Raw genomic sequence first — 25,151 nt, 5'->3', positions numbered from 1 at the left:
TCGGTGGGGGACCAACTGGTGGAGAAGTTCGGAGCAGCTGGCCAGTGTTCTGTGTTACCTATTGAGCTTGGGCTGGGCTGTGATCGGGACTCTCGTGGGCCGTTTGGCGCGGTGGGTGCTGGCCAACCGGCTCAGGCGATGGGGGATGCTGTTGATCTCGACCCTGGTCAGAGTGGAGGCAATCTGGAGGCAGGCCTGCCGCCAACACCGATTTACAGCAAGATAGCAGGGGCGCTCCTGACGCCTCCTTGCGCCAGGGGCTTCAGGCCGGATCTGAATGAAAGCACAGCCAAGGAGCAGCCGCAAACAAAAAGAAAGAGCATTCGGATTGCAAACAAGCCAAAAACTGACCTAACGATGGAGCAGCAGGCAACGGTGTTGCTCATGAAAAAATGTGGGTTGGTGGACGATGGTGATCTGATGGTAAAGGATAAGATTGCAAAGTTTCCAGAGCAGTTCACCGGGAAGCTGAAAGAAGATGCTGTTGGTGGCTACAGGGACCTCTTTGGTCTGGATAATGTCGGGAGTGCTGATGCACTCAGCGCTCTTGCCATACATGCTGATGCCTAAGAGGGGTCCTCCCGTGCCTGGGGTGCGTGTGTTTGTAGGCGCGCGTAACTTGTATCGTGCTGTTCATTTGGTGCGTTCCGTGCCTGCCAGGGTGCCCGATGTGTTTAGTGTGTCCAAGTTTGTTCAGTGTCAAGTGTGTTTGGAGGAGCACGTTGGCACCCCCCTGTCCCTGCGGTTGCCGGAGCATTCCTTTTGCTGTTCTGATGAGATGGCAGTGCCTTTGGGAGATTCCCCGTTCAAATCATGAATAAACAGAACTGCTTAATTCTGAATTGGAATGTGAGAGGGCTCAACAACTCAATAAGGCGGCGGGTAGTGAAAGATCTGGTCAGAGACACCAAGTGCACCATTGCAGCGCTCCAGGAGACAAAGCTGGACAACTTCAATGTCTCGGTTATCCGAGAAACGCTGGGGGAGAAGTTTGCGGCAAATTTTGCCTTCCTGCCAGCACAGGGTACACGTGGAGGGGCTCTTATTGCAGTAGATGAAGACTACTACACTATTCAACAGTCTGAATTCCGCTGCCACTCAGTAACGGCATTGCTGAAATCTGTGCGCACGGAGGAAGAGTGGTGGGTGACGGTGGTCTATGGACCGCAAGGAGATCAGGAGAAGCTGCAGTTTTTGCAAGAGTTAAAAGGGTGGAAAGACACAGTGGGGGAAAAATGGCTCGTTATTGGTGACTTCAACCTAATCCTAAATGCAGCTGACAAGAGCAACAGTAACCTCAATAGGCGTCTGATGGGGGAGTTCAGAAGCGTGGTTAATGACTTGGAACTGAAGGAGCTGAGCCTTAGGGGGCGCAAATTCACATGGTCTAATGACATGACACAAACGAGAATTGATAGAGCTTTCTGCTCGGTGGACTGGGATCTGATGCTGCCGTCCTCCCTACTGCATGCTATCTCTTCTTTGGTCTCTGACCAGCCCTATTCTTCTAGTGGGAGGGCATCCAGTAAAGAAATAGAGGCTTTTACCTCCATACCATTATAAAAGATGTATGTTACCTCCATGCCATCAAAATTTTAAAAAGTTTGTCCATGCCATTGAAGAAAGTTCCCTTTACCTGAGTGTCATTGCCGTCAAATTGACCCCTAACACCAGTTAACTTGCTGCGGAAAAGACCATTTTGCCCTTGCTAGTAGAATGCAGCATTTTTTTCTATTCTTCACTCTAGTGGCATTGTACAGGAACACACGTTATATATTTGCACATGAAAATTACACCCTCATCATAGAGTTGAGATATAAACTGAATATTTGAGACAACCACAATTAGTATTTAATTAAACAGAATTAGACATAAATGAGGTCCACATATATCATCCAAGTGCATAGTCTGCTTGATCACAAAGTCAATTTCGCACACAAAAGATGGTCACATTGACCTCATTACTAGTCTAAACAATGCTTTGTCTTGCAGACCTCAAGTGCTACAAAAGCATGTCATACAGACTCATCAAAGATCAAGTCAGATCAAGTTTTTTCTTGCTTCTAGTTCCCATGGCTGGACTAGAAGGGGAACTAGGGACCTTGCTGCGTGTTGACATGGCTGGACTAGCCTTGCTTGGAGTTATTTTTTTAATGGCCCTCTTCTTCTTGTGTTGTTGCTGACGTGTGCTCTTATCATCCATGTGCTGCTTACTTGATCCAGATGGATATGTAATCAACAAAAGATCTTGCTGATTTGAACCTGTTGCGGACCCTCTGATAATAAAGGTGACATTAGTAAACCTATTATAATGGTTAAAAGATAAGTTACAAAATTAGTTTACCTCACGGAAGGGTCACTAGCCTCAGCAGCTGAACTACTCTTTTGTTTCTTTGCACCAGTTGATGAGGATGATTTGTTCTTTCTTTTCTTTGATAGATCAACAACAGCATGTACAAATGGAAATGCCATCCTTTGTGCAGGTGCTGCAAGCACAATACTGGTCTCAGTATTGGCTGGAGCTGTCTTCTTTTTCTTCTTTTTAGGTGGACCTCTGCACGAAAAAATATGTTAGCAACCTATATTGCAGCAAATATGTAAAAAAAATTACAAACTTTAGCTTGCCTGGTACCTTTCCGCAAGCATTGCAGCTATGTCGTTTGGGTCACCATCCTTACAAGTGTACCAATGATGTCCATACTGCTGACAGATTGGACACTGATGCCTACCCTTAGCTCCTTTGCTACCACCCTCTACTGCTGCCTTGTATCTATTTTGCCTTCTCCTACCAGCTGTCGACTTCAATAATGGAGGATGCATAAAGAAACCATGTTCTGATTTGGGCCACATGGACTTGTCTGGTAAAGAAGGGATTTTACCTTCATAGGCAGCCCTAAACATCTGTATCGAGTAGTAGTTGTCCACATGATCTTCTATCTTCTCTCCAGGTATAGAGGTGATAAAAGCAATTGCATGCTTGCATGGTAATCCAGAAACTTCCCATGCCCTGCATGAACATGTCCTTTCCTTTAGGTTTACAACGAACCTGTAACTAGAACCTTCCCTTGCTGTAACCTCTGCAATCCCATCAGGTGAGCTAGTGACAACATCAATGTTAAGGTTCCTGCTTTGTTCCTTTAACTTAGTTATGATGTGTGGCAACATTTTACCTTCCAACATCTGTGCAATTTTTTTTCTCTGGTTCCACTTGATTAGGAGCTTCTGTCTTATAGTATCCATGAAATCATCTAGATGCATCCCCTTGTCATTTTTTACCCAATTGTTGAAGCTTTCTGCTAAATTATTTGTCACATAGTCAATTTTTGGTATTGTAGAGTATTGGCTTCTTGTCCATAGTTTTGTATGGTTTTGCTGCAAGTACAATATTGCTGCTGGACTTTCTGCAGCCATAGCTTGGATATGCTTGTCGAACATATATGAATTCCAAGAATAAGCAGAAGCCCACAAATGCTCATCAAACACTTTTCCACTATACCTTTTCTTAAAATTCTGCAGCAAGTGCCACATGCACTCTCTATGCTCTGCATTTGGAAAAACCTCACTTACTCCTGCCATGACTGCCTGACCACAATCTGTGCAAAAGGTTAAACCAGGTGGGGTACCTATAGCTTCCTTAAGCCTCTCCATGAACCAAATCCAGTTTTCATTGGTTTCAGAATCAATGACCCCTATAGCAACCGGGTACATCCAATTGTGCCCATCAACTGCACAAGCAATGCATAGCTGCCATCTGAATTTTCCAGTCAAGAATGTACTATCAACAGCCAAATAAGGCCTGCAACCTCTAAGGAAACCTTGAACACAAGCTTCCATTGCAAAAAAAAAGCCTATTGAACCTGATCTTGCCCTCTATTGTGTGATGATCAATAACAACAAAGCTGCCAGGGCACTCTTGTCCTATCATTGCCTTAAACTTGTACAAGTTGTCAAAACTTTGTTTCCAATTACCAAACAACTCATCCATAGCAAGTAATTTGCCATCATACACTCTCTTGTAACTAATGCTGACTTTGTAATGCTCCTTAAGTCTTCTTTGAAGTTCTGTAGGCCCAATATTTTTGTCCTCAGCCAACCAATCCTTAATCCTCTCACAAATCCAAAACTTGGTAGCACCTTTGACCTTCCCACTCCTCCTGGTACTATGACAACTATGAGGAAAAGGGTTCTTCTTGACCTACAAAATTTAGTTTGAAACAGAGAAATGTGAAATCAGAAATATGAATGAAGTATTTGTGACAAAATATGCACAAAATATGAACAAAGAAATTACCTGGATAGTAGATTGATTTTTCATTGTACGTGATACATGAATCCTCCACTTACAACCATCTACATAGCCCGTGCAGTATGCCCGATACTTCCCTGGTTCACTCTTTTCAATGTTATAATCAAATTCATTCTTGATAGCATGTGTTGCAAGAGCCAACTTAAATTCAAACATATTTGGATAGATGCTCCCTACTTCAATAGGAGGATCATCTTTGTTGTATGCAACTTCAGATATGTGAGATGGCAATGTATCTTTAATAATCTCATCTACCTCAGCATCCATATCGGACTCAGAGTCAGACTCAGATTCAGAGTTCGAACCTGGATCATAATCTTCATCTTTTTTCTCACTTGTGTCAACATTTGCATGAGAAGTAGGTGCTATGTCAATGTATAAACCCTCCTCATCAACCCCCACATATTCATTCTGTGGTTCAGGATTCATAAACTTGTTGTCCTCTACCATGTCATAATCTGGTTTTGTAACAGTCCCAGATTGAATTGCTTTGCTAGATTCTACATAGCTAGGGGCTGACATTAACGGGGTGCATGTCATTTCAACATTGTCCCACAGTGGAATTTTTGGTGGATCAACATCTGGTTTATGGTATGCAATTGACATGCAACAATATTTGGAACTCATATGTTTCTTGAACATATTCATTAAGTCATGGTCAGAATGAATTTCAATGTTGGACTTGCTAGCAGCACAGAAATAGAACAACTTCACCACATCACCATACCCACAAGGAAACTGATCAACAATTTCATCAACAAGGTCTTTAAAATTTGTGGTGTCTGAGTCAACAACTTTGTTAAAGGCAAACCATGGTCCTCGCATAGTTGTACTAATTATCCTGATTTCTAGATTGAAACTAGTCCCGATATCATTCCTACAGATGAACATAAATATTTATAAAATTTAATTAAATCATAACAACACCAAATATAACACTGATGTTATGCAATTGAAAGCACAAACAAAAACTCACCCATCTAGAAGCCAATCCGGTCGGTCAGCCGCCATCCCGCTCAGATCCCGCAGACAGACCACGCCCCCGCGGCACCCGCTCCCCCGCTCCGCGCAGCACCTCCGCGTGCTGGGCCCGCTCCCGCTCCCACGCCTGCGCACCGCTCCAGCCCTCCGCGCGCCGCGCGCTGCGCGCTGGGCCCGCCTGCTCCCGCTCCCACACCTGCGCGCGCTGCTCCCGCGCGCTGGCTCCCGCGCGCTGGCTCGCCCGCTCCCGCGCGCTGGGCGCTGCCCCGCTGGCTCGCCCGCTCCCCGCGCTCAGGCCTGCGCGCGCGAGCGGCTGCGCGAGAGGGAGGTGCCGATCTAGGGTTAGACTTGAGAATGAAATAGAGAACAGAGGGGAATAAGAGCCCTCGGGGAACAACTAGAGAAGAGAAGAGAACAGAACAGAGGAAGGATAAAAGAGTCTTTTTACAACCAGTTGGATGTATCGCAGTTACATTTTAACGGAAAAACTAACAGCAGTGGCACGTAGGTAAAAAAAATTTCGATGAATGGTACAGAGAAATTTTCTCAATTTTGAATGGTATGTAGATCATTACAAACTTTTATAATGGCATGTAGGTAAAAAGCTCAAAGAAATATAGGGGCTTCCGTTTTGAAGCTTTTTGGCCGAGCATTAATGGATATAGCGACGTGGTCAACTCAGCCTGGAACAAGGACCTGCACGTCATGAACCCCTTCCTGCGGTTACATATAAAACTGCAAAGAACGGCCAAGGCGCTGAGGCAGTGGGCAAGAGCGCAAATAGGAAACAACAAGCTACTACTCTGTGCAGCAAAGCAGCTTATTGCGATACTAGACGTGGTTCAGGACCACAGGCAATTGAGCCAGGCAGAGATACAACTCAAGAGAGATCTCAAAGTCAGGTTTTTGGGACTGACAGCCATAGAAAAACTCAGGGCAAGGCAGAGGTCCAGACTAATCAGCGTTCGGGCAATGGAAGCAAATACTAAGCTCTTCTATCTGCAAGCAAATAGCAGGAAAAGGAAAAACCACATACATAGACTTGTCACCAGCCAGGGCACGTTGTTTTCCCAAGAAGAAAAGGAGGTTTTCATTCACAATCACTTCAGTAACTCCCTGGGACCACCAGGGACAAGGGAGTTCACCTTAAACTGGGAAGAGCTTCACATTCAAAGGCATGACCTGCGACACCTTGAAGATGAGTTCACTGAAGATGAACTAAAGGCAGTTGTGATGGATATTGCTTCAGAGAAGGCGCCTGGGCCGGACGGCTTCATCGGGGCTTTCTACAAAGCTAGCTGGGATACAATCAAGGGGGGTCTGGTGGCAGCAACTAATTATTTCTTCAATCAGCATGACCAGCACTTTAAACTGATCAACAATGCACATATTATCCTGCTGCCGAAGAGGGCCGATGCAGCAGCTGTCACAGATTATAGGCCGATCAGTCTCTCTCACAGTGCGGGCAAATTAATTTCCAAATTACTAGCAACAAGGTTAGCTGGGAGTCTTAACCTCCTGGTGTCAAGAGCCCAGAGTGCATTCATCAAGAGGCGAAGCATCCACGATAACTTCCTCTACACGCAGAACATAATCAAGGAGCTGCACAGGGTGGGAATGCCAACACTTTTCTTGAAGCTAGACATTGCCAAAGCTTTTGATACTGTGAGATGGGATTTTCTTCTTGAGGTGCTAGATCGTATGGGGTTTGGGCATCGCTGGAGAGCTTGGATCACCACTCTTCTTGCTTCAGCTTCGTCCACTGTTCTGCTGAATGGCACAAGAGGACGCTGGTTCAGTCACAGCACTGGTTTACGGCAAGGCGATCCGTTGTCACCAATGTTATTCATCCTCGCCATGGAGCCGCTGCAGCTCATGTTGAACAAGGCCACTGAGCAGGGGCTTCTCACACCAATCAACAGCAGAAAAGCAACACTAAGAACTAGTCTTTTTGCCGATGATGCTGCCATCCTGCTGAATCCGGTGAGGCAGGAAGTCACAATAGTGAAACAGATTTTGAACAGCTTTGGAGCTGCGTCGGGCCTGATCACAAACACACAGAAAAGCGCTGTCTATCCGATCAGGTGTGAAGGGCTCTCGCTGAAGCACATCATGGAAGCGTTTCAGTGCCCGATCAAATCTTTCCCGTGCACTTATCTGGGGCTGCCACTTCACACAAGACAACTGCGTCGTGTGGACATTCAGCCGATCATTGACAAGATTGGAGCAAGACTGGCGACGTGGAAAGGAAAATTGCTGAACAGGGCTGGTCGGCTACGCCTGATCAACATTGTCCTAATATCTCTTCCAATGTACCACCTCACAGTTTTCAGGCTACAGAAATGGGCGATCAAGAAAATTGACAAGATGCGGCGTGGTTTCCTTTGGAAAGGCACTGAAGAAGCACAGGGTGGTCATTGCCTTGTTCAGTGGGCAAGGTGTTTACGGCCAAAAAATTTTGGAGGCCTGGGTATCCTTGATTTGGACCTGTTTAGTCGAGCGTTACGCCTACGCTGGTTGTGGTACCAGTGGACAGACCCTGGTCGACCATGGACAGGCACCGAGCCTCCTGTAAATGCAGTTGATCGTCAGCTTTTCCGAGCCAGTACGGTGGTCACGCTAGGAGATGGCAAGAGAGCTTCATTCTGGCAATCCGCCTGGCTAAACGGTCGCGCCCCAATGGACATTTTTCCGGATTTGTTCAAGCTGGCGTGGCGGAAGAACCGTTCGGTGATGGAGGAACAGGAGCATCAGAGCTGGACTAGGGGACTGTGGCGAATGGAAAGTGTGAACGAAATGGCAAACTTCATCACGCTATGGGATTTGGTGCAAAGTGTACAACTCACGGAGGAGCCGGACACAATCCGGTGGAAGTGGACGTCACATGGAGACTATTCAGCAAAGACGGCTTATAACATTCAATTTGCAGGTTCGCATAGTCAATTCCAGGGGTCAACCATTTGGAAGGCGGAAGCGGAAGGAAAGCATAAGTTCTTTGCATGGCTATTGGTCCAATCGAAACTTCTGACAGCAGACAATCTCAGCAAGCGGCAGTGGCCGTGTGATCCTATGTGTTCGCTTTGTAGTCAAGAGCAAGAGACGGCTGACCACTTAATCCTGCACTGCTGCTTTGCTAAGGAGGTTTGGCACCTAATGGCACGGTGGACACAGAACTTGGTCAAGATACCGGACATGGGATCCTCAGTGGCAACATGGTGGCAGCAAGAGCTGACAGGCCTTCCAAAGAAGCTGCGGAGAACTAAGGCGGCGTTGTTGATGTATACTGCCTGGAACTTATGGAAGGAGCGGAATCAGCGCATCTTTGAGCACAATCGGGCCATTGCAACTAGGGTCTTTCAAGAAATAAAAGCGGAGATCTCGATCAGGAAGCTCGCTGTGGGTGGGCCGGTGGTACCGTCCAATCCATGTTAAGTTTAGCTCTATTGCTAGTGTTGGGGCCGCCGACCACCGAGTTTCTTTTGTTTTATGTAATATTAATTTTGTACTGAACTTGCATGCTTCCCTTCTTATATGACATAGCAGTGCTCCTGCTTTCTCTTCAAAAAAAAAAAGTCAAAAAGAGCTAGGCTTTATACCTCTCTAAGGTTCAAACAAATCGACTTGAGTGAAATGAAGCATGTGCATCACCTTGGAGCATGTGAAGCATACACAATGTACACTAGCCCTCAGACTTGGAGCCTCCTAGTGTCTCGTTCCTCCATTCCTAAGCAAGTTCTCTCCCCTTTCCAGAATCGAAGCAACTGGAAAAAGGAAGCTCCAGTTTCTTCACACTGCTGCCAGAGCAGTTGTCCCGTCCTGCAGTAAACAGCACAAGATCCTGCAAGGGTGCCAATAAGAGGGTGCGTGCAGAGAGGAGATGGAAGCAAGCAAGTACAGATCGAGAGGCCACACAATGGGCAACAACAACACCACCAAGAAGTTGCCCCTGTACCTGCTGCTCGTGCTGCTGGCGATCGGCGCCACCGCGGTGAGCGTCGGCATCCTGCACAAGATGAGGGAGCGCCGCGTCCTCGGCGTCCTCCAGGAACGCGACCAGCAGCTCCTGTCCTTCCAAGTCCTCCTCGAGGTATGGATATGACTTTTCGCTTCAAAAAAGGTATGCATATGACTGAATGAGTTGCAAGCATATGCATCTGTGTTCCAAAAAAAAATTGCATGCATCACAAATTCAAAAATCGTCTTTCTAGTAAGTGGTTGCTGCTTGCCTGCTTCTTTGTTCTTGCATTTGTCGACTGGCTCCACCAGTCGATTATGAATGCTCTCCTTTTATAACCTGGACTATCAACAATTAAGTACTCTTAAGTCTTAACAATCAGTTGTGTTACTCCTTTTCTTCACCGGTTTGCAAGCTGTAACAAAAACATTGATGCTCAGGATGTCCACTTGAACTTCAGAAAGAACATACTTCCGCCTCGTACTGATTTTTTTTTTTTGAGGGTAGCCTAGTACTGAAATGTTGATACCATGGATACATGATAGGAAATATTGTGTCCTCAAGTAAAAATTCGGTACACTGTAGATGAATGTTTGGCCCTTAGATTAGTGAGATTCCTTGATCAAACAAGGGTTCTGGACTAGCAAGTATTCAAATAATTTCAGGCCCCTTCAGATCTCTGCATTACATGTGGCCAAGCAAAAGATAGTGTACATGATTAATTGTTTGTAGCTAAACTTGAGTTAAAATAATATGGGTTAATTGAATACCACATCATCAATTCCCTTGTTCATCATCAAACAGATTAAAACACATTAGTGCATAATAGTTCAAAAGTCAAGATCCCACTATAACTTGTATATAGTTAATTGCCTATACTGCTTAAATTAGGGCATTTTATTTACTAGTAGATAAAATATAAGAAATAATACAATCTCATGGAAAGTATAATTCTATTTGCATTCAGTATTGTCATGACTGGGCCATCACAGTGCCAATTTAGGGTGTAAGTACACACAAATTTGCGGGGTTCGAATGGAAACATTACAATTTCCACAGGACGAGAAAGATTCTAAACAGGGCCCTGGTAGAAGTATGGATACAACAAAAACTGCAGTATTGCACTCGCAAAATCTTTGCACACTCAAACCATGAGGAAACTATCCAATCTAGAGCCATGCCTTCACAAACTAGTCCAAATAAATCACCCCTGAAAAGACTTTCATATTGACACCATTTTGCAGACATACTTTTAGCTGGAGGCGTCACATCACAATTTAGTTTCAAAATGCTAGTAGCCAAATAGATTGATATACTCAATGGAACACCCTCTTGTTCTGCAAATAAATAATACTGAGATGATGGTCTGCCATAGCTGCAGCAGATTTAGAGCCTTCCATGCATGTTTTCTGTTGTGTGTTCTATACAACAACAATAACAACATGGCCTTTTTGTCCCAAGCAAGTTCGGGTAGGCTAGAGATGAAACCCAAAAGAAACAAAGGTCACGGTTCAGGCACGTTGATAGCTAGTCTCCAAGCTCTCCTATCCAAAGCTACCTCTTTAGAGATATTCCACTCCTTAAGGTCTCTCTTAACCGACTCGTCCCAAGTCAGTTTAGGTATACCTCTACCCCTCTTTACATTATCGACCCACTTTAGAATTACTAGATAATTATATCAGCTAAATACTGCTATCTTCTTTATGACAGAAAGAAAAGGAAATTAATAAAGAGATGAGAAGGAAAGTGGACGAACTGGAAGCCAAAACATCCGTCCTAAGTATTGAGAGGACAGAATTGAAAAACAAGCTCATGGATTCAGAAACTACCACCACATATCTTACCAACACCCAGAAAGAATTAGAAGCAGCTCTTGTGGAGAAAGAGAGCCATATCAACCAAATGAAAGAGAATGCAGCTGCTTCCAACTCTGGTCAGACAACACCTATAAAGGAACTCATGCAGCAAAAAGAAGCTGAGCTTGACAAATCTGAAAATTCCAGTGATTCCATACCTGCTACAGCAGATGAGAATTCCAACAGCACTACTGCATCAGAAAGCAGCCACCAGGATGAAAGCACTGTTGTGGGAGCAAACAATGAAAACGCAACTTCAGACACAACGACACTTGACAAACCAGAAAACTCTGGTGACTCCATACCTACTCCAGCAGAAGAAGAAAATTCCAGTATCATTAATGCATCAGAGAACAGCCAGCAGGATGAGGGAGCAAACAATCAAAATGCCACTTCTGATGCTGTGGTACCTGACAAATCTGAAAACACCAATGATTTTGTACCCGCTGCAGCAGAAGAACACAATTCCTACAACACCACTGCATCAGAGAGCAATGACGAAGACAATAGTACCTCACAAGAGCAGTTCTTAAAGTTAACAACTAACATGGAAGATGGTCAGCCACAAGAGAATAAAGATGATGCAAATGAACAGTCAGATGATGCTCCAGAGGGAAATCATTCAGATAAATCTGAGCTTCCACAGGGGAGCCAAAAACAAGAAGATAGTCAGGAAGCCAGCAAAGAAGAACCAGATGGTGCAAAACAGGTGGAGAACCCTCAAGACGAGGCCAGCAATCACAGCAGAGATAGTAAACTGCTGGAGAATGAAGATGGTAATGTAGTTGTTAAAGAAGCAGGGAAAGAAAAAGATCCTGAAGGTACGAGCTCAGAAGAAAGCTTGAGTGAAGCCAACCAGAACAAAATGCAAGCAGCAGAACCTGGTGCCAATCCTGCAGATATAAGCCCCAGCACATCCACGAATAATGAGAGAAAAGAATCAAGCAAGAGACATAGGAGGAGAAGGTCCAGATCTAGAAGGAAGAGGAGGGCCATGGTTGCTGCCGGCAACAATGATGGAGATCATCAAATGGAGGTAGATGCCACAGCAAACCCATGAAATTTGGATTGGAAAAGCTTTGCAGCACAATGATGGATGAAGTAGTAGAAATACAAATTTCATAAAAGCGTTCTAGAAGAGACAAAAATCAAGACCACATTCGTACACTCAAATATCGCTGAAGTGAAGTAGAGAAGAAAGAGAATACCAGTTGTCATTTGTAGCTGATGGCAGCAAAAATAACAGTTATTTTCATACTTTAAATGGATTCCTTCTGTGGACTTGATAATTTACTGTTTACTGTATTTACACTTTATTTTTATGTAAACACTTGCCTGAATTGTAGCCTCTGTAAGAAGTTCAACCACAAGTGATGAAGATATTCTCTCTGCATAAAATGGATACACCTTTTCCCACACTACATGGACTTGTAAATAAACTTTACTATCCCTCACACAAGATGTGACAACATTGAGCAGCAAGATTGCAAGAAGGACAAAATAAATTCAAGTAGAGGTGCAAATGAGATATGGCAACTTTACTTCTCAAGATGTATAAATAAACAGGAAAAGCTTTGCTGTCTTAACATCCAGTAATTATGGATATGTAACTCGAAACTTGTAACACTTCAAAGAATTTTGAATCAATTCTACATCATTTCCATTCTGTGCTTCTGTCTCACCCAAAAAATAAAAAATAAAAAATTACATTGACGGTTGCAGTTACAATAGTAGTGGATGTGGTTCAAGTGGCAGCCTAGTAGCCTACTGCATTGCAATCTTAGCTCTTGTGCTGTTGACCTGTGACTGAAGGTATATGTGATTGTTGTACTTCATCAACTACAGATGCTATAAACAGCCACTGATGTTTCGTCAGAGATTAAGATTATAACTTGAAAGCGAAGCCAACTGGTCTAAGTACAATGTTTACGTGTGGCAGTTGCAGCATGCACTTGGAACATTTCTACTAGGGTGCTTACAAAAATTTCTAATGTTGATACACAGTAATCAACGCATGAAGCACTGCTGAATCAAAGGGTGTGAATAGTCCACATAGTTATCCCAAAAGCTCTTGTACTTCTCCATTCCAATTTTGAGCCATGGCTTCATATTTCCATTGTAATGCAGCACTGCCCCTTCCTTGATAGTAGCAGGATCCACAGTAGTGTAGCCAAGTCCCAAGACATGCCATTTGGGATCCAGTGCTTCAACCAAACCATAGAAAGCAAGAAGCCCAGGCGGTAAAGACCCAAGCTTCCATAGGGTATGATCAGCATTGCGCTCCTGCCAATAATGATATATACCTGTCACATTCTTGTTCCTCCATTCGACAAGATCGAGCACATTCATACCAAATGCCCAGCCACAAGCATCAGGGTCAAAATGAGCACGGATTAGAGGATGGGAATGGTTAAGATACTTATGAAACCTGTGGAATGTCTCCATGCAAGTTTCTACAGCACCCATCACATTACCATTGAGGTTGATAGTAAACAGTTCGGATAAGTCCTTCTGAACAACAATATCATCATCAAGAAATACCACCTTCTGCAATTCAGGATATATTTCTGGAATGTAAAACCTCAAGTGGTTAAGCATGGACAGGTACTTTGGGTTCCTGAATTTAATCGGTGTTCCGCGGTTACCACTGCCAGAGAAGTAGAACTTCTGAGTAGCAGTGTTCTGCAGCTGTTTAAGAACAGGAACATATGATGCATTTAGCCAAGTAAAGTCCTCCACCTTTTGTATCTCCACAGTGACCCCTCTGTAGTCACTCATGGCAAACCATGCCCTCATTGGAGCATAGTTCAACTCATCGGTAACTAAGTGAAAGACAATCTTTTCAGGGTGCTTTGAGTTTGTAGCTGTAGAATTGACAACAACTGAAACAGCAAGGATGTTGTCTGAGAAAACACAAAAATGATAGAGGCTGTTATCCCTTAGGTTGTTCTGCACTACTGGGCTCCTATCAGAAAACTTCCTCTGAAGCTCAGAATTCTTGAACCATTCCATGGTTAACCGGACACCAAGGCAGTAGAGCCCCTTAGGAAGCTCCTCAGCAGCAATCTGCCCGTACTTTGTGCTCTTCTCTGCCTCAGCTTTCGACTTCTCCTCTAGAGACTGAATCTGTCCCTTCAACTTCATGATTGTGATGCCGCTGTCATACCGCAGCTGCTGCGCCTGGAAGAGCAGCACAGACATATCCCTGATCGCCTTCTCTGCTTCCTGCTCCAGCACCGTGCCCCCGTGGGCTGCAGCGTGCACGAGGATGCTCTGCGCCTGCCGCACCTGGGCACTAAGCTCCGCTGCAAACTGCAAGTTATTGGCCTCCTTCGCGACAACGACATAAGATTTGGCTAGATAAATCTGGTCCATGAGCTGCCTGGAGAACGAGCGAGCGCTCAGCATTTCGTCAGTCATGTTGAGCGCATCCGTGATGCCTTCCAGGTAAGATCTCTGCACAGGAGAGGTTTGAAAACGTTCAGATGCTACTCGCTAGCGCACTCATTATCTTTCAGCGAAAGCTAACAACACTAGACACTAAGACAGCTAGCGGATTCAGCAGGTGTAATGCCTACTAACTAAGATTGGCTTGCTCGTGGTCAAATACTCGGATGACGAAACGATCCCTGAAATGCGGTAAATGCGACGTGGTTACCTGACGGAGGAGAGGGGAGGAGGTGGCCTCGGTTCCGGAGGAGGCGGTGGAGGTGGACGGCGAGGCGCCGGGGTCGGGGGAGCCGAGGATGACGGTGAGGAGGAGGACGCAGGCGAGGGCGAAGAGGAGGGAGAGCGCGAGGCGCACCCACCACGGTCGCTGCTGCCACCGGCGCTTGAACGACGGCCGCCGCTGGTCCAGGAACGGCCGCCGCCTCATCGGATCGCGCGGGGGGCGGCCCCGAGCCCGCGCCCGTGCCCCCGCTGCTCTCGCCGCACTGGCCGGGGCGGGAGGCGCCGCGCCGAGATCCGAGACGCGCCGCTAACTGCCGCTCGCGCGCGCGCGCGAGCTGCTCGATTTCCCTCGGTGCCGCGCCTTCAGATCTCGCGGCGCGCGGCGCGGCCGGGCAGCGTCGACGTGCCTTGCTTGACTGCTCTGCGACTTGATCTGGCTGCCCGCCCGCCTGGCTCAGACGCCGTTCAGATCCAGGGGGGACAAGTCACCGCGGCTGCCTTTTCCTGGCTCCCCGCTTCGTCGATGCTGCTGTCCGCGACGTGCGAGCGAAGCAGAGTTATTTCAGTAGGCGGCAGATAGCATCCGTCGTTCGATATGTCGCAAAAAATTATATATATTTTTGAAAAAAATTACAAATAAATTTTATTTGGCACTTTATGTATGCGAGATTCGTTTCTCGACTTATGTGCACTAGAAATCCAAGTGTGAACCAAACAAGATCTAAAAATGATCACGCTGACTGTCCTGTGCCTATATAGTTCTGAACCATTTGGGGTGTCAAGTAGGAGTAGAGAAATTACCAAATTTGTAGGGTAAAACCTGGAGCCGGTTTAACCTGTTGATGCGCCCTCAATTGTTTTCCAGCCAAGAGATGGAGGATAAGAAATGGAAACGGGTTACAAATCTAGCTTACAAACCGAAGCAAAAAAGTACAGAAATAACGAAGATGCTAATTTATTACAAACTATGTCTAACACAACTACACAAGCCAAGATTTCGAAAGCATTCACCACATTATCTAACCTTATATTCCTTTGCCTTTGAAAAGAGATTTCAACAATGTTATCGGAAGAAAAATCGAGGGAAAAAACATAACAAAAATTTCTAGGAACGTTCCCTTTAATAGGCATGTTATCATGGACATCCAAAAGCTGACCAAACAATTGGTCCCAAAGAAACCTGTATACCAAGCTGCTCCATCATAAGATCTGAAATTAAAAAAAAACCACTTTTACCTTCGTCAATTTTACTTGTGTATGAATTTAGATTTAACATATATATATTTAATACTTGGTATAATTAATTTATATAATCATATTAATCTTGGTAATTAACAGCAAACAAAAAGAAACTTTTTTTTGAAAGGACACAAAAAGAAAAAAGTACCGACGGGAATAAGGCCGGCCCAACTGTGAGCCCGTATCGCAGCCCAACGCAACATCTCCTCAGTCGCCGCCGTACCGACTCGACGACGACTCCTCTCTCCTGCGGTCCTGCCACGTCGGTTGCGGTCTAGCGGACTCGCGGTCGCTCGAGCCACCTCTGCCCTCGTAAACCCGACCGCGAGAGCCCCGGCCCTAACCCAATGGCGTCGCCGGACGACGAGGCCGCGCAGCCACCGCCGAAGCGTTCCCGGCGCGACCCCGAAGCGGAGAAGGACGCCGCGCAGCCGCCTCCGCCTCCGCCGCGCGTGGAGCTCAACCCGGCGGACTGCGATCTCGGTACGCACACACACACACTTACCTGACAACCCGTCTTCCTCTGCACTTTCGCTTTCGTTAATCGCGCCCCTAACCGTTGGCGGGGGCGTTCGTCCATCCAGACTTCGATGTCGGCGGGGGCGGCCTCAAGGGGAGCGCGCTGCACGAGGGCGGGTTCGCCTACTGCTGGTCGGGCGCGCGCGCGACGGTGGGCGCCAGGGGCGGCGGGAGGTACTGCTTCGGGTGCAGAATCGTCGCCGAGCAGCCCGTGGAGATGGACCTCACGGCCCCCGAGGAGCGCCACCTCTGCCGCATTGGCGTCTCCAGGGGCGACGATCCCGTGGGGGCGCTCGGGGAGTCCGACCACAGCTTCGGGTTCGGGGGCACGGGGAAGTTTTCCCACCAGCGGAGGTTCGCCAACTACGGCGTCAGGTTCGGGGTCGGGGACACGGTCGTCTGCGCCGTGGACCTCGATTCGAAGCCCATGGCGTCGATCGGGTTCGCGAGGAACGGCCAGTGGCTTGGTATCGCGAAGCATTTCGATGCCGGTGAGAAGGGGCTTGGCTTGGTTGACGCAGCTGTGAGGCCGATGCAATGGGAATCAGCGCTCTTTCCCCATGTCCTGCTGAAGAATGTTGTCGTGGAGATGCAATTTAGCAGGGAGGATGGGCTGGAGCCAGTTGATGGTTATGAGCCCTGGGCCTCGGCTTTTGCTGATGGGAATGCTGTATTTGGACCTCTGTTTGAACAGAGTGAATGTGAGGTCATGATGATGGTTGGTCTCCCGGCTTCAGGCAAGTCGACATGGGCAGAGAAGTGGGTCAAGGAGCATCCGGAGAAACGTTTTATCCTTCTCGGGACTAACCTTGCATTGGAGCAAATGAAGGTTGGTTTTCCTTCTCGCGGCAATAGTATGGCGTTATTTTACTTGTGCTGCCTCTTCAGTTTGTGACAGCCTTGATCATTGCAGGTGCCAGGATTGTTGCGTAAGAATAACTATGGTGAGCGTTTTGATCGGTTGATGGACTGCGCTACATGGATTTTCAACAAATTGCTGACCAGGGCTGCAAACACCCGTCGCAACTTTATCATTGATCAAACAAATGTTTACAAGAATGCTCGTATTCGCAAGCTGAGGCCATTTGCCAACTACCATAAGGTAAGATGCAAAAGAGTAAAAAATACTGCATTTTCTGTATGGTGGTTGGATTAGCAAGTCTTGGCACTGGATTGGTTGATATTGATATAATGTGTAATGCTACATTCTCTTGTATGCAACAGACTGCTGTGGTCGTATTCCCACCGCCAAGTGAACTGAAATCCAGGGCAGCAAAGCGATTCGATGAGATGGGAAAGGAAGTGCCAGCTGAAGCAGTTAACGAAATGACAGGTACCTGGACATATGCACATCTTCATTTTACTCTCAAATAACATGTTTGCTGTCCAGTTTCACTTTTTTGTGTCTCTACATCGATCACTTAAAGTTACCGTACATTCCCGTTTCAGCCAATTTTGTCTTGCCGCTCTCAAGGGATATGCCTGATTCGAAGGAGCCTTTTAACAAGGTATACTCAAAATTTGGTATTATCATACTTCATCTTCTGACTACTCTCAAATGCTTGCTTAGTTCACTGTGCTTTTAAAATTTTTTCAGGTAATTTTTACAGAGCTTTCTAGGGATGAGGCCCAGAGAAACCTACTTGAGATGCAACGACTGCTGCCAAAAACCGGGACCCAAAGCTATGGCAATTCCAGTAACCAAAATGTATGGTTCCTTTATTGTTATTTTGAGATAGTTCCTTTTTTGTTTTGTGTCATCATGGATAAGATCAGTGTCAGCATGCAAAATAACACACTAGTGTTCTGATGTTCTGCGTGCTTACAGGCTAGCTCGACGTATGCAGTGACTGCTGCTCCAGTTGATACTAGGCCAAGGTCATCCATGGCAAACATTCACCCTCCAATGGCCAATTCATATGGAAGTTATAGTGGCACGGTACCTGGAAGTGCTGCTACTTTCAGCACAGGTGTGCATACTGTGGGTATTACAACACAGCAACAGGCACTGTCTAGTGTTCAGAGGTTTCAGAGTCCAACAGGAAACCAACATGAATTTCATTCAGGCTACCCAAGTGATCCGAACCAATATCGGATGCCCTCAAGCTATCCGAATAACCCAAACCAGTATCAGTTACATGGAAGCTACCAAAGTACCCCACTTCCTGGTTATGGACAGAGTACATATGGATCCCATAGGAACCCGAGCCCATACAATCCTAATCCTTATAACCCTGAGATGCACCAATGCATTCAGGGTCCAATGACTAATAGGAACCTCTACCAGGCACCTGGGTCAGCCAAAGCCTATGGGGTCCCTGGCTATGCAGCTGCAAATCTGATTGGGAGGCCACATCAGGTGCCACCACCAAATCTTCCAGCATATAGTTCACAACCAGTTGCTCAGTGGGTGCCAAATCAAGGTAGTTCTTCCTCATGGAGTTCTGACAGCTACAGGCCCTATGGACAACAGTCTGGTAAGTGAACACCATGCGGTCTTGTTAGTCCAGTTCATAATCTACCTATAATTATAATGGTATATTTCTAGGTTAATCACTCATGCTTGAAAACCATTGACGTTTTTAGACCAACAGTTATCATTCCATTAGCAAATTAGTAGTCATCTTGATAGAGTCTTCTGTTTAGCTCACTTGTCATTCAGTTTCCTTGTCACATCTTCTTGCCTGAATTTAACAATCATTGGTACACCCTGATCTTATATTGATTTTCCATAATATGCTGTCAAACATAGAAGCAATGTTCTAATGGTTTCTTCAACTAATGGCAGATGTGCACTACCCGCCGTGTGCTGCTCCAGCAACACCTCCGACTCCCTGGCTTCCTCACTGTTCCGCCCCAAACCACATGAATCAATGGCGGAGTTAGAATTAGCTTGATGGCAGCTATTACTTGTTTTGCAAAGAAAGCACGAGATGCATAAATCACAGGGATATGTCTGATTTCATCCTTTTCAGGTTCAAGGGAACCTTTTTGCTGCCATTATGTACAATAGCTACACATTTAAGATTTAGCAGTTCGTTGGATTATCACACATTTAAGATTTAGCAGTTCGTTGGATTATCTTGTTGAGGATTTTCATGTCTGTGGATGCTCGATCCATTTCCTGTCCTTCTGAAGTCTAAGAGATGGTTATGTACATAGCTACACATGAATGCTTCTCATGGTGTTTTGTGCAAGTTTTGAGTGCCATGCAGTCGATCGAGAACTTCGTACAAAAATATGCACCCAATACATACGCGCAGGCAAGCTTTGACGAACACCCTCAACATCTACATCCCTGGTCAAAATTCATGCGTGACATGTGGATTTAGCATCTACAAGCATGTATAATTCCGTACGCTCGAGTGTGACAAGGTACAGTTAGTTCACCGGCAAAACAAACCATCGTCCATGTTGATGCAAGCTAGCCGGCTCTTCTAAGAAAACTCACAAACCGCTAGCCTATATTCTCAAGGGCACGGAGCCAAGAACTTCCTAAAGATCATCTCCTCTTGACAGCTCCATAGTTCCTGGCGGGCTGCAAAACAATATTTTTTTTTTCAATAAATCAACTCATTTCACGCAATATGTTTTCTTTAAAATGCAAAAAAATTTGCATGGCAGTGGAGATAGCTACAGTATGCGAACTGAGAATACTGAGGTGTTCACTCACCCGAGGATGAGCTTTCTTGGGCGGCTCATCTTCTGAATCATCATCATCTTTGCTCATCATACTTTGGATGGAAGCAATATCTGTTTTTCTCCCCCTCTTCGCAGTAGAACCTCGACCTCTGCCTCTACCTCTAGGAGCCGCTCTTTTACGCCCAACTTGTTGCGCACTCTCCTCTTCCTGTGAGCATTAGAGAATAAAAACAGGTAACGAGATCATTTGGCAGGAAAATAAGGCAGTCCAAAATATCTACATGCACCTGCACCTACAAACAATGAGTAAATAGACATACTGAATTTTCAACCACTTCATTTGCATCTGCTTCTTCCTCTGAGGAAGATGCCACCTCCTCACTGCGGATAACGGCACTTGACCTGCAAATGGATGCTATGTTAGTAAATTTAGCAATGAAGTAGCATTCTAGCTTGGCTGCAGCCTGAAAATCAGGGCACCTGCAAAATTAGGCTTGGGATGGCTATTCTATTTGGTCATTGCTGAATAACTACATTCTCCATAGTAACACAAAATTCTATTGAATTTCAGAAGTTCAAAGCTGGAAAGAAAGATGATAACCCAACTAATGGTTAGAATAACCAACCTCGGCTGACTGAAACTAAGAGTGGTCTGCTTCATTGAGCTGGTGCCTCTTCCCCTGCCCCTTTTGGGAGACCCAAGTTTAGCAACATCAGTACTATCTTTCGAAGGTCTAGTAAATCCAGATGATTTTCTTCCAACATCAGTTGATCTGGCACCAAGGAGCATCTCCCTGGTGTCTTCATCATCACTGAAGGAGTTCAGGCTGCTTTGAGCTGCACCAGATTTGCCTCCAGTATCCTAGATGAATATCATAAGCATTATAAGCTTTCTAGGAAAGAAAATATTACATAAAGAAAAAGAAATTTTAATGCTCAAAGACAATAACAACCAACTGACCAAGTTTTGAGAGCTTGATGTGAACCGTGCGCTTTCCTTAGAGCGAAGGGACCTTTCCTTTACACGGTTCTAGATTTTAGATTGGGACTTGTTAACCCTTTTGAGCCAGAACATTATTGGATAACTATATTTCAACTGTAGAAAGTTTAAATACCTGCATGCACTCACTAATTTTGACTATTATATCTTCTACCTCAATTTTAGATTGATCTGCTTCAGAACTCAATTTATTCTGCAAAATTTGTTATCAAGATTTGTAGATTAGATGCATGATTCTTCTCTGGCATCCAGAACAAAAAGCTAACAGCTCACAATCCTAGGGAATTATACCCTGGTTTCCTCAAGATTTCGCTGCAAACATGAATAAAATGCCATCTTGTCATCCTTATTCACAAAATCATGCAAAGCAATGTCCAAGTCATCCACCGGAAGAATCTCCATTTTCTGAAAAAAGAGAAATGTGTGCCATTATAAAGCTTATATTTTAAGTACATATAATGACTGCAGAAAACAAAGAGAAGGTGAAAATCAGCCAATGGATTCACAAAAAAAATGCAAACTACATAAAATGAAATACTTTTTACAGCACATCATGAATGAGGCATGCACCCAGTAACCCAGAATATGTCATACATTGGGAGAGGACCTGAACAGACATGTCTTTCATCAAAATAATGACTGGTGGTTTATTCATGCCTACCCGCGCGGCTCCTAGCCCTAGCCAGAAGCATTTTTCCAGGCAGTAAAATTATATTTCAGATGAAAGCAAATTGATATGCTGCACTAACAGAAAACATTTTTACACCTAATTCGTGTGGGGATTATTAAGAAGATTAGATGTTTTCTTTTAGTTTGCACAATTAGAGGGATCAGTAAGCATAAAATTGATGCCAACATTTATTCCATCCTCAAAGAGAGCCAAAGAAGTATGTGCAGTATCATAAGTACCAAATTGCTCTCCGCAACCAAGGCTTCAATAGTTTGTTGGTTTAGTTCCTCGGGACGAAGTTTCTCTGAATCATCAATATGGTCTAGAAGATAGACATAATTAAAAAAGAAATCATTAAGAAAATAATCGGATCATTTGTAGCCTTTTTTCTCAATATATAGATATCAGATGCACTGTTTCTCTCAAAATATAAAGACATACCTCCTGCAGTTTGACACTTCTTTGCAGATTTTGAAAAAAATGAGAATATCTTGAGGGTTCGCCACCTTGCAAAATCATCAAACAAGTTCAACCAAGTAAGATTGAGATAGGACACTTCAGTAATACCAAATTAGTGATTTAGGTACCTTTCCTACAAATTTCTGGCCAAAGCGTTGTGGGTTTATTGTTGAAAACCCAGAGTAATCAACCTACAAAACAATATGAGCCTATACTGATTTCCCTATTTACGAAACATAAAAGGAATGAAAAACTACAAACAACACATTCAACATGAATAAGAGAGTTCTGTTTTGAAAGAAGACCTTGATTTCTAACAGAAGAACATGCTTTGGTTTTGCTTCACCATCTATCAGGGAGGTCGCAACTGATGAGCCTGGTTGAGTGATGTGGAAACCCATCCCAGGGACCTCCTCTAAATAGTTTATTAGAAGGCAAGTGCCCTTAAATCATGAAATGTAAAAACCGAAATCCCCAAGCTGTTACCTGAGGATCAACAAGGCATTCATGCTCATGGCCCCTCACAACAAAGTCCATAAATCGTGGTAAGAAATGCTCGTTGATGGCACTTTTAGGGTTTGTCTTTATCCTATGCGAGTTTTGGTGTACATTTGATTTTCAGTAAGCAGGATGTAGGACCAAATGAACAAAATAAATCATTTGTTGTTTTAACTTGCTATGCACACCTGTTCTGATGAAGAACCAATATATTGAACCAGTCAGACACTGAATCTCCATCTTGAGTTCCAGGCCGCATCCACTGTACTGAATGAGGTGTCTGAAGTATTCAAAAACAAAACATGATAAAAATAATAAGAAAATGGCAGCATATAAGTGTTTGCAATATCAAAAAAGTGCTCTTGTTCAACTGACAAAAATATATTTCAAGGTCACAAGAAAATGATGGAAAGGCACCTGAAACATTCTATTTAGTCGTTCATCCCTAATGTTGCCAAGACCATAAAGTGCAACTGAAGTTATGCCCTGAAATAATAGAAAGCAATGAAGTTAGCATGTTGAACATAAGTCATTCCATGGAGCTGAAGTAGTGCACCTTTTTTATGAGTACGGGATAAACTGCTACTTGGCCAACGCCAGAGCCACCAAGGTCCATCTTTCCAAAATAATTTACAAGATTGCAAGCCGAAAGAATATCGATGGCTGAGAGATTGTCCTACAACAAGAAGCAAAAATGTTTCAAAGAAAGCTGACATCCCATCATACACATAATTTCAGTAAAAATACACAAAGTTTAGAGGGTACAAAACAATGTCCATATAGAGGGTACAAAACAATCTCCTTACCACTCCAGCTGGGTCATCGTGATTTCCATGGATAGTGAAAACAGGCAGGCCAACATTGAAATTTGGGTCTTCATAATTTACTTGTCCAAATCTGAAAATACAGCAGAAAATTTCTTGTAACGAAATGAGATAAGCACATATACATATCTACACATCTTTCCAGAAGTTCTCATAAATCATATATCAGACAAATGAATCTCAGGAAAAAAATAATCAACTAAATCTTTCAAAAGAAAGGTGATCAACTTCTCCATAAGAGTTATGTGGTGAAGTTGTCTTGAACTTACATAAATTGACTATCAAAGTATTGATCAAGCAATAACATTCATGTGCTCACCTGTTTGGGAAGTTAACTGTCTGGTCACTGACAACCTGGAACTTCACTGGTTGGTCATTTAGGCAGTAGCGCCGCAGGATCTCAATAGTTTTCACCAGGGTTGAGCGTGACGGCTTGTTCTCATGGAATAAATCACCACCAAGAAGTATAAAATCTACCTGGAATTCAGTTTCGTATAAAACATAAACAATCCATGAGCTCACAAGAGCCGGGAAAACAAGTGGTAATAGCAGAAGTATCATTCCTACAAACCTTATTTTGATCTGCCAATGAGCAAATCTCCTCAAATGCTTGAAAGGAATCGAACCTGCGTATCTCGTCTTTCTCCATGTAGCCTAGATGGCAGTCAGTCGCCACAAGTACCTTGAGCGTGTTGATATCCCCTCCCCCTTCCCTGCGACATCATTGGACACTTGACATAAAAGAACCCAGCATGACACAACAGGCAGCCCTTCAAGTTATATTACTATGGAACAACTATGCCGATGGCTTAATTGCTTAAATTGCAACAATTGAGTTCATTTCACAAAATAAGTACTTGGAACACACCCAACAAGCCATGCAGTGCGCAGCAGTAATCCACAGGACCAGACAACAGGTTCCATGATTAGCAGTTTGGCACCTATTCACCTAATGAGCAAGAGAACTCACATTGGGCGTGCTGGTTCAGACATTGGACTCGACCTCAACTAGTTGACCAGATCAATCCCTTCTGCAAAAAAAAAAAAAAAACATGCGGTGTCACTGCAAAAACCAACGGTTGCGCAAGTTACATTACAAATGAATTAATAATACAGCAAAAGGGTGCAAGAGAGAACACCACGGAGGGGGTGCAGGCATTTCGTCGAACAGGTGCCGCGCGCAAGAACATTGACCCCACACCCAATACGAACAAATTCAAAAACCACTCTGCACGCATGCGACTGCGCGCCCCCACTCAGAAAGCCCGACGCGAAACACGGAAACGCAAGGTTATCGGACGCGATAGACGGAGAAGAAATTACCTGTCCGTCCAGCGGCCAGTAGCCGCCGCCGCCCTGGCGAGGAGACCGCGGCGCCCGGCACTGGCGGGAAGTCCAAGCCTGTCCCCCTGGTGGCGCCCTCCGTCCTCGGTTCCCTCGAAGTCTCGAACGGAGACAAGGGCAGATGAAAAGCATGAACTGAGAAATACGCTTTCGAGGAAACGAAAACGGATATAGGACCCTAAAAAG

The 25,151-nt window shown here is 44.8% G+C and overlaps 4 protein-coding genes and 1 pseudogene across 4 annotated transcripts; 2 read left to right on the top strand and 3 right to left on the bottom strand.

The window, feature by feature from the left end:
* Positions 1-1,828: 1,828 nt before the first annotated feature.
* LOC120641916 lies at positions 1,829-3,236 on the bottom strand. Its single transcript, XM_039918230.1, has 3 exons — positions 2,633-3,236; positions 2,345-2,554; positions 1,829-2,276 (listed from the first exon to the last, which is right to left on the bottom strand). Exons 1-3 carry the CDS (start codon positions 3,178-3,180, stop codon positions 2,036-2,038), a joined length of 999 nt encoding a protein of 332 aa, XP_039774164.1. The 5' UTR covers positions 3,181-3,236; the 3' UTR covers positions 1,829-2,035.
* Positions 3,237-8,890: 5,654 nt separating this feature from the next.
* On the top strand, positions 8,891-12,496 carry LOC120641914 (uncharacterized protein DDB_G0290685-like). The gene is made up of 2 exons (XM_039918228.1): positions 8,891-9,374; positions 10,953-12,496. Exons 1-2 carry the CDS (start codon positions 9,165-9,167, stop codon positions 12,156-12,158), a joined length of 1,416 nt encoding a protein of 471 aa, XP_039774162.1. The 5' UTR covers positions 8,891-9,164; the 3' UTR covers positions 12,159-12,496.
* A 125-nt stretch (positions 12,497-12,621) lies between these two features.
* On the bottom strand, positions 12,622-15,275 carry LOC120641913 (probable galacturonosyltransferase 10). Its single transcript, XM_039918227.1, has 2 exons — positions 14,757-15,275; positions 12,622-14,554 (listed from the first exon to the last, which is right to left on the bottom strand). Exons 1-2 carry the CDS (start codon positions 14,973-14,975, stop codon positions 13,106-13,108), a joined length of 1,668 nt encoding a protein of 555 aa, XP_039774161.1. The 5' UTR covers positions 14,976-15,275; the 3' UTR covers positions 12,622-13,105.
* Positions 15,276-16,315: 1,040 nt separating this feature from the next.
* Positions 16,316-19,577, top strand: LOC120641907 (heterogeneous nuclear ribonucleoprotein U-like protein 1). The gene is made up of 8 exons (XM_039918220.1): positions 16,316-16,492; positions 16,594-17,357; positions 17,442-17,630; positions 17,753-17,861; positions 17,978-18,036; positions 18,126-18,236; positions 18,357-19,005; positions 19,317-19,577. The coding sequence occupies exons 1-8, from the start codon at positions 16,357-16,359 to the stop codon at positions 19,412-19,414; spliced, it is 2,115 nt and encodes a 704-aa protein (XP_039774154.1). The 5' UTR covers positions 16,316-16,356; the 3' UTR covers positions 19,415-19,577.
* A 178-nt stretch (positions 19,578-19,755) lies between these two features.
* On the bottom strand, positions 19,756-25,111 carry LOC120641909 (annotated as a pseudogene).
* Positions 25,112-25,151: the final 40 nt, after the last annotated feature.

Source organism: Panicum virgatum, chromosome 7K (genome assembly GCF_016808335.1).
Source record: "Panicum virgatum strain AP13 chromosome 7K, P.virgatum_v5, whole genome shotgun sequence".
Classification (NCBI taxonomy): domain Eukaryota; kingdom Viridiplantae; phylum Streptophyta; class Magnoliopsida; order Poales; family Poaceae; genus Panicum; species Panicum virgatum.
This window is presented reverse-complemented; position numbering and strand designations above follow the sequence as displayed.